Source organism: Oncorhynchus nerka, linkage group LG14 (genome assembly GCF_034236695.1).
Source record: "Oncorhynchus nerka isolate Pitt River linkage group LG14, Oner_Uvic_2.0, whole genome shotgun sequence".
NCBI lineage: Eukaryota > Metazoa > Chordata > Actinopteri > Salmoniformes > Salmonidae > Oncorhynchus > Oncorhynchus nerka.
The window spans coordinates 81,215,679-81,236,615 of NC_088409.1; the positions used below are offsets into that span (position 1 = coordinate 81,215,679).

Genomic DNA, 20,937 nt, shown 5'->3' on the forward strand with positions numbered 1-20,937 from the left:
AATGTATTAACACTACAGCCACACACAAGCTTGTGCACACACACACACACACTCTCTTACCCTGGTGGTGTATGCAGCCTCGGGGTCGTCCTCCAGGACTCGTGACATGCCGAAGTCAGACACCTTACACACCAGGTTGCTGTTGACCAGGATGTTGCGTGCGGCCAGGTCTCTGTGGACATAGCTCATATCAGAAAGGTACTTCATGCCCGACGCGATGCCACGCAAGATGCCCACCAGCTGGATCACTGTGAAACGCCCGTCATTCTTCTAAAGAAGCAAACAAACAAATCAATGCATGTTAGGTCATGTTTGTATGCAGTGGCAGGATGGGATGATGCTACTCTTTATGACGTTGCTTGGCTGACATTCATTAAGAGGCTAACAGCTGTAATAGTCATACCTAGAGTTCTGAACATTTGAAAGCAGACACATACCACACAGAGAGTTGAGTACACAGACTGCATTGCATGACTTACCCTCAGAAATGCATCCAATGAACCATTCTCCATGTACTCTGTGATAATCATCACTGGTTTACCTGAAGAAAAGGAGGGAGGGAGGGAGGGAGGGAGGGAGGGAGGGAGGGAGGGAGGGAGGAAAATGAAAGGCAGATGATTATGGAGGTAAACGATGCACATCACTGCCCAAAGCAGCAGGAGAGCAGTGCTTCTCAGGGGTGTGTGTGTGTGTGTGTGTGTGGTGTGTGTGTGTGTGTGGTGTGTGTGTTGTGTTGGGAGGGGGTACACCATTCGTCTCAGTCCCGTAGTGATTAAATTAGTTCAGTGTAACAGTGTGTCCTCACGTCTCCTCCTTACTCTACACAGAGAGAGGGAACTCTACTGTAACATAACACCACCACCACCCACACACACACACACACACACACACGCACACACCAAGTACACTAACAAGCAAACACGCAAGAAATGTGCACATAATGTTACAGCGCCCCAGATAGTTTTTACAGCCCTAGACTGTTTCCACATGTTGTTGTGTTACAGCCCTAGACTGTTTCCACATGTTGTTGTGTTACAGCCCTAGACTGTTTCCACATGTTGTTGTGTTACAGCCCTAGACTGTTTCCACATGTTGTTGTGTTACAGCCCTAGACTGTTTCCACATGTTGTTGTGTTACAGCCCTAGACTGTTTCCACATGTTGTTGTGTTACAGCCCTAGACTGTTTCCACGTGTTGTTGTGTTACAGCCCTAGACTGTTTCCACGTGTTGTTGTGTTACAGCCCTAGACTGTTTCCACGTGTTGTTGTGTTACAGCCCTAGACTGTTTCCACGTGTTGTTGTGTTACAGCCCTAGACTGTTTCCACGTGTTGTTGTGTTACAGCCCTAGACTGTTTCCACGTGTTGTTGTGTTACAGCCCTAGACTGTTTCCACGTGTTGTTGTGTTACAGCCCTAGACTGTTTCCACGTGTTGTTGTGTTACAGCCCTAGACTGTTTCCACGTGTTGTTGTGTTACAGCCTAGACTGTTTCCACATGTTGTTGTGTTACAGCCCTAGACTGTTTCCACATGTTGTTGTGTTACAGCCCTAGACTGTTTCCACATGTTGTTGTGTTACAGCCCTAGACTGTTTCCACATGTTGTTGTGTTACAGCCCTAGACTGTTTCCACATGTTGTTGTGTTACAGCCCTAGACTGTTTCCACATGTTGTTGTGTTACAGCCCTAGACTGTTTCCACATGTTGTTGTGTTACAGCCCTAGACTGTTTCCACGTGTTGTTGTGTTACAGCCCTAGACTGTTTCCACGTGTTGTTGTGTTACAGCCCTAGACTATTTCCACGTGTTGTTGTGTTACAGCCCTAGACTGTTTCCACATGTTGTTGTGTTACAGCCTAGACTGTTTCCGCGTGTTGTCGTGTTACAGCCCTAGACTGTTTCCGCGTGTTGTCGTGTTACAGCCCTAGACTGTTTCCGCATGTTATCGTGTTACAGCCCTAGACTGTTTCCACATGTTGTCGTGTTACAGCCCTAGACTGTTTCCACATGTTGTTGTGTTACAGCCCTAGACTGTTTCCACATGTTGTTGTGTTACAGCCCTAGACTGTTTCCACATGTTGTTGTGTTACAGCCCTAGACTGTTTCCACATGTTGTTGTGTTACAGCCCTAGACTGTTTCCACATGTTGTTGTGTTACAGCCCTAGACTGTTTCCACATGTTGTTGTGTTACAGCCCTAGACTGTTTCCACATGTTGTTGTGTTACAGCCCTAGACTGTTTCCACATGTTGTTGTGTTACAGCCCCAGACTGTTTCCACATGTTGTTGTGTTACAGCCTGAATTTAAAATGGATCAAATGTAGACTTGTTTGTCACTGTCCTACACACAATACACCATAATGTCAAAGTGGAATTCCTATTTTTTATTGTTATGTTAACTAATGAATTTAAAATTAAAAGCTGAAATGTCTTGATTCAATAAGTATTCAACCTCTTTGTTATGGCAAGCCTAAAGAAGTTCAGGAGTAAAAATGTGCTTAACAAGACATAATAAAGACCAGGGAGGTTAATAACTCGCAAAGGTGGGCACCTATTGGTAGATGTGTAAAATGTTTTATAAAAAGTAGACATTGAATATCCCTTTAGGCATGGTGAAGTTATTAATTACACTTTGGATCGTGTATCAATACACCCAGTCACTATAAAGTTACAGGCGTCATTCCTAACTAAGATGCCAAAGAGGAAGAAACCATGAGGTCAATGGTGACTTTAAAACAGTTACAGAGTTTAATGGCTGTTAATGGTAGTTACTTCACAATACTAAACCTAATTTACAGATTGAAATGAAGGGGGCCTGTACAGAATAAAAACATGCATCCTGTTTGCAACAAGGCACTAAAGTAATACTGCAACAAGGCACTAAAGTAATACTGCAACAAGGCACTAAAGTAATACTGCAACAAGGCACTAAAGTAATACTGCAACAAGGCACTAAAGTAACACTGCAACAAGGCACTATAGTAACACTGCAACTAGGCACTATAGTAATACTGCAACAAGACACTAAAGTAATACTGCAACAAGGCACTAAAGTAACACTGCAACTAGGCACTATAGTAATACTGCAACAAGGCACTAAAGTAATACTGCAACAAGGCACTAAAGTAACACTGCAACAAGGCACTATAGTAACACTGCAACTAGGCACTATAGTAATACTGCAACAAGACACTAAAGTAATACTGCAACAAGGCACTAAAGTAATACTGCAACAAGGCACTAAAGTAATACTGCAACAAGGCACTAAAGTAACACTGCAACTAGGCACTATAGTAATACTGCAACAAGGCACTAAAGTAATACTGCAACAAGGCACTAAAGTAACACTGCAACTAGGCACTATAGTAACACTGCAACAAGGCACTAAAGTAATACCTCAACAAGGCACTAAAGTAATACTGCACCAAGGCACTAAAGTAATACTGCAACAAGGCACTAACGTAATACTGCAACAAGGCACTAAAGTAACACTGCAACAAGGCACTATAGTAATACTGCAACAAGGCACTATAGTAATACTGCAACAAGGCACTATAGTAACACTGCAACAAGGCACTAAAGTAACACTGCAACAAGGCACTATAGTAACACTGCAACAAGGCACTAAAGTAATACTGCAACAAGGCACTAAAGTAACACTGCAACAAGGCACTAAAGTAACACTGCAACAAGGCACTATAGTAACACTGCAACAAGGCACTAAAGTAATACTGCAACAAGGCACTAAAGTAACACTGCAACAAGGTACTAAAGTAACACTGCAACAAGGCACTATAGTAACACTGCAACAAGGCACTAAAGTAATACTGCAACAAGGCACTAAAGTAACACTGCAACAAGGCACTAAAGTAACACTGCAACTAGGCACTATAGTAACACTGTAACTAGGCACTATAGTAACACTGCAACAAGGCACTAAAGTAATACTGCAACAAGGCACTAAAGTAATACTGCAACAAGGCACTAAAGTAATACTGCAACAAGGCACTAAAGTAATACTGCAACAAGGCACTAAAGTAACACTGCAACAAGGCACTATAGTAACACTGCAACTAGGCACTATAGTAATACTGCAACAAGACACTATAGTAATACTGCAACAAGGCACTATAGTAACACTGCAACAAGGCACTAAAGTAATACTGCAACAAGGCACTAAAGTAACACTGCAACAAGGCACTATAGTAATACTGCAACAAGGCACTATAGTAATACTGCAACAAGGTACTAAAGTAACACTGCAACAAGGCACTATAGTAACACTGCAACAAGGCACTAAAGTAATACTGCAACAAGGCACTAAAGTAACACTGCAACAAGGCACTAAAGTAACACTGCAACAAGGCACTATAGTAACACTGCAACAAGGCACTCAAGTAATACTGCAACAAGGCACTAAAGTAACACTGCAACAAGGTACTAAAGTAACACTGCAACAAGGCACTATAGTAACACTGCAACAAGGCACTAAAGTAATACTGCAACAAAGCACTAAAGTAACACTGCAACAAGGCACTAAAGTAACACTGCAACTAGGCACTATAGTAACACTGTAACTAGGCACTATAGTAACACTGCAACAAGGCACTAAAGTAATACTGCAACAAGGCACTAAAGTAATACTGCAACAAGGCACTAAAGTAATACTGCAACAAGGCACTAAAGTAATACTGCAACAAGGCACTAAAGTAATACTGCAACAAGGCACTAAAGTAATACTGCAACAAGGCACTAAAGTAACACTGCAACAAGGCACTATAGTAACACTGCAACTAGGCACTATAGTAATACTGCAACAAGACACTAAAGTAATACTGCAACAAGGCACTAAAGTAATACTGCAACAAGGCACTAAAGTAATACTGCAACAAGGCACTAAAGTAACACTGCAACTAGGCACTATAGTAATACTGCAACAAGGCACTAAAGTAATACTGCAACAAGGCACTAAAGTAACACTGCAACTAGGCACTATAGTAACACTGCAACAAGGCACTAAAGTAATACCTCAACAAGGCACTAAAGTAATACTGCACGAAGGCACTAAAGTAATACTGCAACAAGGCACTAACGTAATACTGCAACAAGGCACTAAAGTAACACTGCAACAAGGCACTATAGTAATACTGCAACAAGGCACTATAGTAATACTGCAACAAGGCACTATAGTAACACTGCAACAAGGCACTAAAGTAATACTGCAACAAGGCACTATAGTAACACTGCAACAAGGCACTATAGTAATACTGCAACAAGGCACTATAGTAATACTGCAACAAGGTACTAAAGTAACACTGCAACAAGGCACTATAGTAACACTGCAACAAGGCACTAAAGTAATACTGCAACAAGGCACTAAAGTAACACTGCAACAAGGCACTAAAGTAACACTGCAACAAGGCACTATAGTAACACTGCAACAAGGCACTAAAGTAATACTGCAACAAGGCACTAAAGTAACACTGCAACAAGGTACTAAAGTAACACTGCAACAAGGCACTATAGTAACACTGCAACAAGGCACTAAAGTAATACTGCAACAAGGCACTAAAGTAACACTGCAACAAGGCACTAAAGTAACACTGCAACTAGGCACTATAGTAACACTGTAACTAGGCACTATAGTAACACTGCAACAAGGCACTATAGTAACACTGCAACAAGGCACTATAGTAACACTGCAACAAGGCACTAAAGTAATACTGCAACAAGGCACTAAAGTAATACTGCAACAAGGCACTATAGTAACACTGCAACAAGGCACTATAGTAACACTGCAACAAGGCACTAAAGTAATACTGCAACAAGGCACTAAAGTAATACTGCAACAAGGCACTAAAGTAACACTGCAACAAGGCACTATAGTAACACTGAAAAAACTGTGGCAAAGCATTTACATTTTTGTCCTGACTAGAACATGTTTGGGGCAAATCCAATACAACACATTACTGAGTACCACTCTCCATATTTTCAAGCATAGTGGTGGCTGCATCATGTTATGGTTATACATGTAATTGTTGAGGACTGGAGAGGTTTTAAGGATTAAAAAAGAAACGGAATGGATCTAAGCACAGGCAAAACCTTAGAGGAAACCTGAATCAGTCTGATTTCCAGCCGACACTAGGAGATGAATTCACCTTTCAGCAGGACAATAGCCTAAAACACAAGGCCAAATCTACACTGGAGTTGCTTACCAAGAAAACAGTGAATGTTCCTGAGTGGTTGAGTTACAGTGTTGACTTAAATCTGCTTGAAAATCTATGGTAAGACCTGAAAATGGTTGTGCAGCAATGATCAACAATCAATATGACAGAGTTTGAAGAATTTAGAAAAGAATAATGGGCAAATGTTGCACAATCCAGGTGTGGAAAACTTTTAGCGACTTACCCAGAAACACTCACAGCTGTAATCTCTGCCAAAGGTGATTCTACAAATAATTGACTCAGGGGTGTGAGGGGTCTAAAGCTGAAGTTCTCCAACTCTGCGTTGGACTGGTCCGATTGTCAAGAGGCTGTCAGCCACGGCTCTGTGCGACGTGTGATTGGCGCTCCATGACGTACAGGACTTCAGCAGCACCCCAAAGAGGATGTGGAGTTCAACTTGAGAGGGGAGCCCCTTTGTCAACCATCTTTGCTCTGTTTTGTTGTCCCCTGCTGCCCCCAGGCTGCCACTGATTGACAACTCGCCAAACAAGTCCGAGAAGCGTCTGACCTACGACCCTCAGCTCGCCCCTTCTCAGCCCTGCCCTCTTCCTCCCAGCCTATTTGCATGCTAATGTCTTGTTTACTGAATACGTCCTGCTGCCTTTGGTAATGAACTCTGGGCAGGGGCCCCGCCAATAAGCCCATTATCACCTGTCCAAAAAAATGTCTAGGGATGGTAGAGGACAACGTATAAGAGAATGTTTGGATAACAACGAGGTAACGTTAGGAGAACGTTATTATAGAGAGCTGAGGCTGGTGGGAGAACACACAGAGGCCAGCCACTAACACTCACTGGAGCATTCTTTCTTTCCTTCTTTTTTTATAAAAGGGTTCTTTCTTATTTAGCATCGCTTACATTATGTAAATGTGGGAATTTAAATGCGTCACTTCCTAAAGGAAAGCTGGGAAGGAGGAAAGTGTTAACAACTCACGATGGACAGTTTTGAATGATTTCAGAGTGGCGCTGAGAAAAAATAAATAAATGGCCAAGATGACAGGCTATACTGCCTCAGCTCTGAGTCTCTGATGTTAGCCTATTTATGTATTTAGTGCATATTTAGACTTCATCAATAATTAACTAGACTTAATTGGCCTCTTGGACAGGCAGTGCTGCCGTACTGAGGCGAGATGGAAGTCCCTTTTAACTAGATCGGAATAGGGAGGGAATTCAAAAAATTGATTCTTAATAGATTCCACCGACACACTCAAGTGTGAAGGACTAATTGCTGAGAAACGGCGTCAAGCTTTTTGTCATGACAAAGACGGGAGGAAGGGGAGAGGGAAGGAGATGGATATTGGATGCAGTCCTCCTCGCTTAAACTTTCTCTCTTTTTAAGTCTGTTTCTGTTTCCAGTCTGGTATCTCATTTACCCGTTCTCTTCATCTTCTCTGTGTCTGTTTGTCTTTCAGCCTCCCCTATGCTTTCTCAATCGTTCTACCCATGGTCACGACAAGATGTTTAGGGTTGAGGGTGTGAATTTTTTGTGTCTGCTGATGCATATTTTGCGTCACTCTGCTCATACAGGAGTTGTAAAGAGCTAGTAATGATTTTAGTAATGATTTTTTGGGGGTGATTTATCAGGGGGTGCTGCAACACCCTCAGCAACCCTACTTCCCACAGCTATGGTTCTAACCCCTCTCCTGCACTCTCCTCTCTCCTAATCTTACACCCTCTCACATGTGTTATCCTCCTCTATATCTCATCCTCTCTCTTCTGCTCATCTCCTATTTCTATCCTTCATTTATCTCTGATTCCCTTCTTTCCTCCCTATCCCTGCCTTTCTCCCCCCCCCCCCCCCCCTCTTCTCAATTCAATGAAATTCTGTCTCCGTTGAGAGGTCTGATGTGTGATAAGTGATCAGGCCTGTAGTGAGTATGGTTGTTTCATGGCAGGCTGTGGCTGTGCAGACTGAATGGCTGACTGGGATTGGTCTTATCTCCTAGAGAGGAGGACAGATGTGGCAGTATGTCCATCTAACCAGCCAACAGCCAAGATAACTGGGACTCTGAGGTAACACTCACACACACATGTACCTAATCAAAGGTGAACAGACACACATTCATAGTAAAAGGCAATAAATAAAACGCTAAACCAGTATGTCATCAATACAAACTCTCACGCTCAAACACACATGCACACAATGCACTACGAGTTGAACACACAACTAGTTTCCCAAACGTACACCCCCCTCCCCCAACACACACTCTAAACAACAGCGTCTGGTATGGTGGCAGTACAGGGTCTGTCCTGCAGATAGGATATCACTCTCTAACCCCAAACACATTTACAGCTGACACTATGATTAATGAGCTAGCTACAGCGCAGGACACATTAACCCTGTAGCCGACCTGGACCAGACCTGTTCCATCTGGACTCCAACCACCTGGGGATTCCCAGGATGGGCTCTGTGTCCGGACCCACACCACTCCTCGCCCCTATCCAAGGCCCTCTGGGTAACCAGGCTTGGATGTGAATGACCCCCCCCCCCTCCCTTGCTATCTCCAAACTCACCCACAACCACAGACGCGGTGTGTAATGATTTAAGTCTTTATCTGAGCTTGTCCCGTTCAGGATTATTTAATCACCTCATAGTTTATATTTTCCATAGGTGAAATATAGAGTATATGATTGGTTCTCTATATTATAAGCTCTACAATACTTTGATTTACTCATGTATTTACATTTACTTGCATTTATTTAAATTGTGCATTTTAAATCATTTGAAATTATTGTAATTTAGCTAAATACTCTCCAATCAGGAGCCTACTTACACTTGGTGACCACTCCCTCCAGGTGAATGATGTTCGGATGGTCAAATTGGCCCATGATGCTGGCCTCAGACAGGAAGTCCCGCCTCTGCTTGTCTGTGTATCCCGCCTTCAGGGTTTTAATGGCGACACAGATCTCCCTCTTTCCTGGCATCTTCAGACGACCACTGCACACCTCCCCAAACTCACCTGGAAGACACACATACACAATCCTTATTATAAAACACACACACACCTTATTATAAAACACACACACACCTTACTATAAAACGCACACACACCTTATCAAACTCACAGAAAAAATACATACCCATACATTTTCACATTTTCAACATGGTGAAGAAAGACCTAATAACAGGTACCACACACTTATTTTTAGTGGAGGGAGAGAAGGGAACAGGTGGTGGTGGGAAAGGGGGCTGTACTTGAATCATTGATTGACCCCCTCTGATCCCCAATCCCTCCTTCTCAGTTGAGCAGAAAGAGAGCAAGAGAGAGGAAATGGCTATTGATTATTTTCTATTATTGGTCACCAGCTAACTTTTTGCACTGGAAAACAGGAACATTACATTTTCCCTCCCAAGTCATTGTTTTCTCTATTGACCCAATGAGTCTGGCCAAATATTACCAGTCTGACAGAACGGTCATGTTGACATAGTAAACGTATAGCCAATAATAAGTCTAGTCCGTACCGATGCCAATGACTTTCTCAATCTTGATACAGGAAACGTCGATCTCCTTGGCAAACTCTCGGACAGCCTGGTTGGGGTCCTCGTAGGTGAAGGGGTCTATGTATATCCTCACTCCTGAGAGAAAGGAGGAGGGAAAGGGACGTTGAATGCATTCTGACCAGCAGAGCTCCATCTGTTCCTCATTTTCCCCATGATGTGGGCTATACTGCCATCCTCTCTTCTCCTTGATCCTTTAATTCCTCAACTTCTACATTAAAACAGCCAATGTCTCTGTTAGATTGGTGTAATAACTCTTTTAAAAAATGATATCAATGTATCTTCTCAATAGGTTCTCACTGGAAAACACTGTTAGAAATATGACATTACTTTCGGAATATACATTTAATTCACACTTTTTTACAAACATACTTTTTTATTACTCTATTAACCAATGTAATACTTTTTTCAGCGGCTCTTCTGGCAACGATTAAATAATGAATGGTGCTGCTCATCAGTGAACGTTGATATTAGCGTAGGATGAGTAAAGTGAGTGGTCTACCTTGGTGTAGGTGTTTCTCTTCATCAGCATCCTGCTTGGCCTTACTGTACTTACTCCTTCTGGGGAGAAAAACAACATGGCCGACGTGGTTAGCTAGGTTCAGCAGCACAGAGCTAGTCCATGATGTTATTATTCACTGGCTGTTTAAGACCACCAGATGTGCAGGACAATGTTGCACTAATGACTTTAAAACATGACAATGTGCCTCTCTGTCATTTTAATGACTGTTAAACAGCTCTGTGAGCCACGCTGAGCACTGCCCACCCACTCCTCCCCCACAGGATGGTCAAGACCCAATGACAGACAGTTACCGTCAATGAATATGAATCAAAGATGGCCACCTGCTTGGCTGGGAGAGCCGCAATCACACACACATGCACGCACGCACACACACACAAACATCCCCCTCTCCATCGCCCACACACTCTCATACATATAGAAGTGCGCAATCACACAGGAGTGCACACACACACACAGGCCAGTAAAAGACAGAGCGTGGTTAAAGCGTGAAGAAAGAGACCCCATCTGCATGTAATCCCATCTGTGTGTCACTGCTTGTCCTGCTCTACTGCTCGCTGGTTACCACTCTCTGATTAGGTCCCCACAAATCCACCTGCTCTCTCTGTGTCTGTCTGTCTGTCTGTGTCTGTCTCTCTGTCTGTCTCACTGTCTGTCTCCGTCCGTCAGTATCTCCCCCTCTACCTCTCTTCCTCTCCCCCACTCCCTCTCCTTCTCTCCCTCTTTCCCTCGCTCTCTATTATATTATAGCCACAGCGAGATATAGAGGGATAGAGATGGAGGGAGGAGAGGGGGAGAGAGGAAAGAGGAGATGGAGTGGGAGAAGAGGAGCGAGGGTCGCTGATTACATCTCTTCAGCTGTCACACCGTCAATCATGGGGCTGTGAGTGTGTGTTTGTGTGTGTGTGTGCGTGCACTTATCGCCAACGTGTGACAGACACTTTTTCCAGCCTGACTATGCAGCTGCCAAGCAAGACATTCCCATCACGACGGCAAGATGGAAAGAAAGAAAACAGAGAGGGAGAGAGTGAGAAAGGGAGAGAGAGAGGTGGGGGGATGAGAGTCTCACCTCCTGCTGATGACGAAGGCACTGATGAGGATGAGGAGGAGAACAACACTGCCCACCACAGATACCAGCAACACTGTGGAGTTAGTCCCATCTCCGATGATAGGAGCTGGAACTGAATATGGGAGGGAGGGAGGGAGGGAGGGAGGGAGGGAGGGAGGGAGGGAGGGGAAAGAAGAGGAGAAGACAAGGGAGTGAAAATTGAGAGGAATACAAAATGCAGTGAGAAAGAGAGAGAAAAAGGAGAGGTAGAGAAAGACTGGGTGGACAGAGACAGAGTAAAGTCAATATCATTCAGTCTGATAGGGTCCAGAGACGTAAACCCTACAGTACATGTTCCCCTCTCCCTTCCTCTCTCCCTCTGTGTGTGGCCCAGAGTATTTGTACCTGTTCCGTATCCTCCACTGAGGCACAATGCAGTACCATTCCACTGAGCAAAGAGCTGTGTGCTTCAGCGTGTTATTGCCATGGGCCTCTATGTTAATCTATATGTCACCACAGACACCTCTTCTTAGAGGGATCCCAGTGTTTCACTACAGGACAGAACAGAGTCATCCTGCCCACACTATGTCTATCTCTATGTCACCACAGACACCTCTTCTTAGAGGGATCCCAATGTTTCACTACAGGACAGAACAGAGTCATCCTGCCCACAATATGTCTATCTCTATGTCACCATACAGACACCTCTTCTTAGAGGGATCCCAATGTTTCACTACAGGACAGAACAGAGTCATCCTGCCCACACTATGTCTATCTCTATGTCACCATACAGACACCTCTTCTTAGAGGGATCCCAATGTTTCACTATAAGACAGAACAGAGTCATCCTGCCCACACTATGTCTATCTCTATGTCACCATACAGACACCTCTTCTTAGAGGGATCCCAATGTTTCACTATAAGACAGAACAGAGTCATCCTGCCCACACTATGTCTATCTCATTCATGTTCCGACCTCTTAGAGGCTGTGAGAAAGATGTAAGTGGGTAGCGAGTGTCACTTCCTCTGTGTCACTGTGACATCATCACAGTGATTTGTTCGATGCTGTCTAGTCAGTGCTCCACTCACCAGAGTTGGTGATGAACTGGAAGGGAGCGCTGAACTCTCCATAGCCGGCGGCGGTGCGAGCGCGCACGTGGAACACGTAGGAAGTCAGAGGGGTCAGGCCTTTGATGTCAGTGTTCCTAGATGACGTCTTGATGATGCGATAACTCCTCTCATTCTGGTCCTGAAGGACAGAGAAAATAGTTTGGGTGGTTTTCCTGGCATGTCACAGGTTCTTACTTCAGCTTCACCTTTTCACTCTTAATAAAAATGGACGATTCTCAACCTGTCATGTTCAATGTTATTTTGAAGCATGGGGCAAAAAGCTGCATTTCCCAGAGAACTGCCTTTCCCACCTCACCTTCTCGTAGTATTTGACCTCGTACTCCAGGATGACCCCGTTGGCTTTCTCCGGCTGCTGCCAGGCCAGAGAGATGGTGTGTCTGGTGATGTCCTTGGCCTGGATCGAGTTGACGGGAGACGGGGCTAGGGAGAAAAAGAATAGAAAAAAAAGAGAGATTTTAGCATTGACCTTTCCTGTCTTGTTGTTTTGACCATCTGAGCCACTATATCTGCTTCTTTCCTATTGCTCTTTCTGAGAAAGTCAAGCACCAGACCAGGCCATGAGGCAATCAACTCTGTCTGTCTGTCAGCTTGGATCCCAGTCCAAGAGCTTAGGCACTGTACGGATAAATGACTACGGCTACAGCGTTACAGCTAAGGAGTCCAATGGTCCAAGGAGCTACTGCTAGCCAGGCGGTTTGAAAACATCAAAACAACCCATCCCAATGGCTTCTCCACATAGCAGATGCTCCAAGCTAAGCTATCTCACTTCCTGTCCCACCAATTCTTCAGTCACCCTGTGAAACCACTACATTGCTGTGACATCTCCCCTGCTGTTGCCCTGTTTAATTTACCTTTATTCAACTCGGCAAGTCAGTTTAGAACAAATGCTTATTTACAATGACGGCCTAGGAACGGTGGGTTAACTGCCTTGTTCAGGGGAAACAACAGATTTTTACCTTGTCAGCTCAGGGATTCAATCTTGCAACCTTTCGGTTACTAGTCCAACGCTCTAACCACTAGGCCACCTGCTGGTTACTAGTCCAACGCTCTAACCACCAGGCCACCTGCCGCCCGTCTTCAACGGAGCCAATCAATAGTTTTTATTAAACGTAGACAGAGATCATTATCTAAAGGCCATTCTACAGCAGCACATGATGAGACAGTATTTCAACCAGCTGCTCTTTGTCTGTGTAACCACTTCAACATGTGAAGGTTAAAACACAGATAACAGCTCACACACACTCCCTCCCCACTCGCTCCAAAAATCAAACCTCTTTTTCAGAGACTGACAACACACATTGGGTCAGAGTCAGGCACAGACGACACTACAAAGACACATCCTCCATTTGGATATCTTTGTCTGTATAAAAAAACATCCACTTACTGATAGAAAAGGACTGACAAATGCAGAGGCTACAAAAACACCAGCACACACTCAAGGACAGAGAAATACAATTATAGACAGAGGATCACACAGATAAACAGACTGGTAGGCAGAGTACACACACCCACACACAGAGAGAGACAGGTAGGGAGAGTACACACACACACACACACACACACACACACACACACACACACACACACACACACACACACACACACACACACACACACACACACACACACACACACACACACACACACACACAAAGAGACAGGTAGGGAGAGTACACACACACACATTCAGGTAGGGAGAGTACACACACACACAGTCAGGTAGCAGGTAGGGAGAGTACACACACACAAGTTGAAAAATGTAGGTGCACACAAAGACATTTAGGAGCACAAGGAAGAAATGTGAGCTATTAAAGCTAGAATCCTTCCTTTTTCTAGGCGCACTGGTGCTCCTAAATAAAACTTTCAGGTCACAGAGAAAAATGTTTATGCAAGTAACATGTTGGCATTGTAGAACCCTGCAGGGAGAAACACACATCCTTCCAGACCCTTCCTGCCTCTCACCTCCTCAATGGCCTCCAATTAAATCCCTGGTAAAGCTTCCATACCCAATAACCCTTCCCTCATATACACTACACACACAGACCCAGTCACACACGGACCCAGTCACACACGGACCCAGTCACACACGGACCCAGTCACACACGGACCCAGTCACACACGGACCCAGTCACACACGGACTCAGTCACACACGGACCCAGTCACACACGGACCCAGTCACACACGGACCCAGTCACACACGGACCCAGTCACACACGGACTCAGTCACACACGGACCCAGTCACACACGGACCCAGTCATACAGACTAGTCTGAATCTCCACCATAGGCTAACTTATATTATCTTTACATCACTAAGCTAAAGCACAAACGCAGGAAAAACGTTGTTGCCGATGTTTCGGTAGCCTACATTCTGCCATTTACAGTAAAGTTAGCTAGAGTAGGTCTACTGTAGAGGCTAAGTGAATCTCTGACCCGTGACTCTGGCTACTGTAACCTTGCTATCCTACACATTCTACCTGCTGCTGCCTTTTAAACAATTACACTGCTGTGATTAATGAGGCAACCCCCATCCTCGATTATGATTGAATTATCTGTGATGTTATATACATTCTATTGCCCCTGACCAGTCCAGGGGTTACAGTCCCGGGAGGCTAGTGTTCACGCTAACGCTAACACAACCAGGCTTTTAGAGAGGGATTGAGTTCAACCAGGCCTGGAATCCAAGCACCACCGATGGGTTTGGTTTCAGTGGTGGGGGCGGTGGGGATTGGAGGGGGGCGATGGGTCTGGGACGTGGAAGGGGGTGTACAGACAGCTCTCGGGGTGAGTGGCGGTAAATAGATTTCCCTGGGTTGTGTCATCCTGTCGGTCAGGCTAAAGTGTTGCGTCTCTGTTAAACAATTAGAACTGTGCCCATTTGCAACCCTCAGATCAATCTTACTGGAGGGCGCCTGGCAGCCAGACCCACTTTGAAGGGCCCCCCGGGGGTGACCAGGGACGCTCCCGACCAGGAAGAAACCCAAAGGGTCAGCCGGCCCATTCCCCTTAGGTAATCCACACATCCATCTTTTCTCCAACGATGACAGATATGGAGATATAATCATGTTCTGGACCTCTTGTTGCTTTTTCCAGGCCTAATGTGAAGTTAAAGATGAGTGATTCTGTGAGTGGTTCCTTCTGAGGCTCCGTATAGACGAGGTGGGGGTTACAATGGATGGACACACCCTGTACTATCAATCAGGGACAAGTTTAAGAGGAGATAAAACACACACACATTCATGCACGCGAGCACACACACAAAAACCCACACACATAAGACACATGTAAGCCTACACTCACATACGTTGAGACTCTATCACACGCCAAACACACGGCCAGGATCAAGCTAAGACAGGCGAAGCAGGAGATTAGAGATGTAACAACAGGGCTAGATTGGAGAATAACAGTGTAAACTAGCTGCCTGACCGGCACCTCTGTAGACAGACCTGAATGTGGGGCAGATCTGTAATGTCTTACCGCCTCCTGAAAGCGTGGGCTAAAACGCTCCTGGAATACTAAGTGGAACAGCAATGAATATTCAGATCTCATTTCTCAATAATGTGCTCCAAAAACTCTTTCACAGCTCGCCCGCCGCAACACTCACACACACCCAAGCATGCATGCACGTGGGCGGGTACACACACACACACACACAAAGTCATTATACCAACAGACAGATGTAAACACACATACTAACATTATCTCTCACAAACAGTGGAGAAACTCAATGTCACACAGCAGCCCATGCATATATTAGCTAGCAGAGACACATTAGTTGGGAACGAGCAACACAGACAAACTGAGATTAGTTGAACGTTTGCTCCCTGGATGGATGGAAATGTCTTTGTGGGTACATTTGTTGAGCTAGCTACTTTTTGAGCTACTTTCTGAGTCTGTATGTCACAGTGAGAAAGAGTTTGACTCTGTGAGTAAGTTACACTCTTGAGTGAGTTAGTTTGTCAAACAGAGAGCGAGAAAGAGAATGAGTTAATCTTTGTGAGCATGTTCGTTCTGAGGTATTCCGGTAACTGGACCAGCTGTGGTCAGACCGTGTTGTTGGGAGAATATGTGGTGGATTATGATTTGCCATTAAAGAAACAAAGGCTGTAGAGAACATGTGGTCGCTGTATTGGAGTCTGGTTACCAGATTGGAATCACTTGATTTGCTGCCACAGAGGAAAAAACTGTGGGGAGACGTTTTTCAGGGAGTCGAGAAAACATTTCCCCACACGAGATCCCCAATAAAAGGTTTGCCACCCACGTCCCTGTTTTCACATGCATGTCCGATTCAGTATAGGGATGGAAACACACACACACAATGACAAACACTTGCATGGCATGCACTAACTCACTCACATTGAGACATACACACACAAATACACACACCCTGCCAAACACACACACAAGATGTAGACCAAAGATTCTGGATCTCAAAAACTTTAAAAACATTAATTTACCGCCTGGGGTCAGCACAAAGCTGGACATCCTCCCAAAACCCTGACCGCCACCCCTCAACCCCACACACACCCCTTTCTTCACCCAGAGAGGTGAAGGGATTACAGCGCATGAGATTTACCAGGGGGATTGTTCATGGTGAAAGTAGGAATCTCTCCTTCCCTCTGCAATCTTCCTACAGAAACCTCAGCCTTGATCAAGGGCAATGGCCCAAGTGGATTTTCACAGAGAATATCATAACAGATCTATCATAACACATTATCATAACACATCTATCATAACACATCTATCCTAATACCATAACCATAATACATCTATTATAACACATCTATCCTAACACATTATCATAATACATCTATTATAACACATCTATCCTAATACCATAACACATCTAGCATAATATCATAACAGATCTATCATAACACATTATCATAAAAGATCGATCATAACACATTATCAAAACAGATCTATCATAACACATCTATCATAACACATTATCATAACACATCTATCATAACACATTTATCATAACACATCTATCTATCATAACATATCTATCATAATACATCTATCATAACACATCTATCATAATACATCTATCATAACACATCTATCATAACACATCTATCATAACACATCTATAATAATACATCTATCATAACACATCTATCATAATACATCTATCATAACACATCTATCATAACACATCTATCATAACATATCTATCATAATACATCTATCATAACACATCTATCATAATACATCTATCATAATACATCTATCATAACGCATCTATCATAATACATCTATCATAACGCATCTATCATAATACATCTATCATAACACATCTATCTATCATAACATATCTATCATAATACATCTATCATAACACATCTATCATAATACATCTATCATAATACATCTATCATAACGCATCTATCATAATACATCTATCATAACACATCTATCTATCATAACATATCTATCATAATACATCTATCATAATACATCTATCATAACGCATCTATCATAACACATCTATCATAACACATCTATCCTAATACCATAACACATCTATCATAACACATTATCATAACAAATGTATCATAACACATATATCATAATATCATAATACATCTATCATAACACATCTATCATAATACATCTATCATTATACATCTATCATAACACATTTATCATAACACATTTATCATAACACATTATCATAACAAATGTATCATAACACATCTATCATAACACATCTATCATAACACATCTATCATAACACATCTATCATAATACATCTATCATAACACATCTATCATAACACATCTATCATAACACATCTATCATAACACATCTATCATAACACATCTATCATAACACATCTATCATAATACATCTATCATAACACATCTATCATAACATATCTATCATAATATCATAACACATCTATCATAACACATCTATCATAACACATCTATCATAATATCATAATACATCTATCATAACACATCTATCATAACACATCTATCATAATACATCTATCATAACATATCTATCATAATATCATAACACATCTATCATAACACATCTATCATAACACATCTATCATAATATCATAATACATCTATCATAACACATCTATCATAATACATCTATCATAACACATCTATCATAATACATCTATCATAACACATCTATCATAATATCATAATACATCTATCATAACACATCTATCATAATATCATAACACATCTATCATAACACATCTATCATAACACATCTATCATAACACATCTATCATAATATCATAATACATCTATCATAACACATCTATCATAATACATCTATTATAACACATCTATTATAACACATCTATCATAATACATCTATCATAACACATCTATCATAACACATCTATCATAACATATCTATCATAATATCATAACACATCTATAATAACATATCTGTCATAACACATCTATCATAATATCATAACACATCTATCATAATATCATAACACATCTATCATAATATCATAACACATCTATCATAATATCATAACACATCTATCATAATATCATAACACATCATAATACAACACATCTATCATCATAACACATATATCATAACACATCTATCATAATACATATATCATAACACATATATCATAACATATCTATCATAATATCATAACACATCTATCATAATATCATAACACATCTATCATAATACATATATCATAACACATATATCATAACATATCTATCATAATACATCTATCAATACATATATCATAACATATCTATCATAACACATCTATCATAATACATATATCATAACACATATATCATAACATATCTATCATAATATCATAACACATCTATCATAATACATCTATCATAACACATCTATCATAACACATCTATCATAACACATCTATCATAACACATCTATCATAATATCATAACACATCTATCATAATACATCTATCATAATATCATAACACATCTATCATAATATCATAACACATCTATCATAATATCATAACACATCTATCATAATACATCTATCATAACACATCTATCATAACACATCTATCATAATACATCTATCATAACACATCTATCATAACATATCTATCATAACATATCTATCATAATATCATAACACATTTATCATAACACATCTATCATAACAGATCTATCATAATACATCTATCATAACGCATCTATCATAATACATCTATCATAATACATCTATCATAATACATCTATCATAACACATCTATCATAATACATCTATCATAACATATCTATCATAACATATCTATCATAATACATCTATCATAACATATCTATCATAATACATCTATCATAACATATCTATCATAACATACCTATCATAATATCATAACACATCTATCATAATATCATAACACATCTATCATAATACATATATCATAACACATCTATCATAACATATCTATCATAATATCATAACACATCTATCATAACATATCTATCATAACACATCTATCATAACACATCTATCATAACATATATATCATAATATCATAACACATCTATCATAATACATCTATCATAATAAATCTATCATAACACATCTATCATAACACATCTATCATAATACATCTATCATAACATATCTATCATAATATCATAACACATCTATCATAACACATCTATCATAATATCATAATACATCTATCATAACACATCTATCATAATATCATAACACATCTATCATAATACATCTATCATAACACATCTATCATAATACATCTATCATAATACATCTATCATAATATCATAACACATCTATCATAACACATCTATCATAACACATCTATCATAACACATCTATCATAACACATCTATCATAACACATCTATCATAACACATCTATCATAACACATCTATCATAATACATCTATCATAACACATCTATCATAATACATCTATCATAACACATCTATCATAATATCATAACACATCTATCATAACACATCTATCATAACACATCTATCATAACACATCTATCATAACACATCTATCATAACACATCTATCATAACACATCTATCATAACACATCTATCATAACACATCTATCATAACACATCTATCATAACACATCTATCATAACACATCTATCATAACACATCTATCATAATACATCTATCATAACACATCTATCATAACACATCTATCATAACACATCTATCATAACACATCTATCATAACACATCTATCATAACACATCTATCATAATACATCTATCATAACACATCTATCATAATACATCTATCATAACACATCTATCATAATATCATAATACATCTATCATAACACATCTATCATAACACATCTATCATAACACATCTATCATAACACATCTATCATAATACATCTATCATAACACATCTATCATAATACATCTATCATAACATATCTATCATAATATCATAACACATCTATCATAATACATCTATCATAACACATCTATCATAATATCATAATACATCTATCATAACACATCTA

The 20,937-nt window shown here is 41.0% G+C and overlaps 1 protein-coding gene across 2 annotated transcripts in view; it reads right to left on the reverse strand.

The window, feature by feature from the left end:
- Positions 1 to 20,937, reverse strand: part of LOC115108932 (ephrin type-A receptor 4) — a 121,981-nt gene that overhangs the window by 8,481 nt on the left and 92,563 nt on the right. Inside the window, exons 6-13 of one of the 2 annotated variants that reach the window (XM_065000489.1) lie at positions 12,713 to 12,837; positions 12,376 to 12,535; positions 11,308 to 11,419; positions 10,221 to 10,279; positions 9,683 to 9,796; positions 8,994 to 9,179; positions 480 to 532; positions 61 to 270 (exon numbers count right to left, since the gene is read on the reverse strand). In XM_065000489.1, the coding sequence (XP_064856561.1) occupies positions 61 to 270; positions 480 to 532; positions 8,994 to 9,179; positions 9,683 to 9,796; positions 10,221 to 10,279; positions 11,308 to 11,419; positions 12,376 to 12,535; positions 12,713 to 12,837 (1,019 nt within the window). Of the gene's footprint in view, positions 1 to 60; positions 271 to 479; positions 542 to 8,993; positions 9,180 to 9,682; positions 9,797 to 10,220; positions 10,280 to 11,307; positions 11,420 to 12,375; positions 12,536 to 12,712; positions 12,838 to 20,937 lie in introns of both variants that reach the window. The other variant, XM_065000488.1, reaches the window with a different exon arrangement.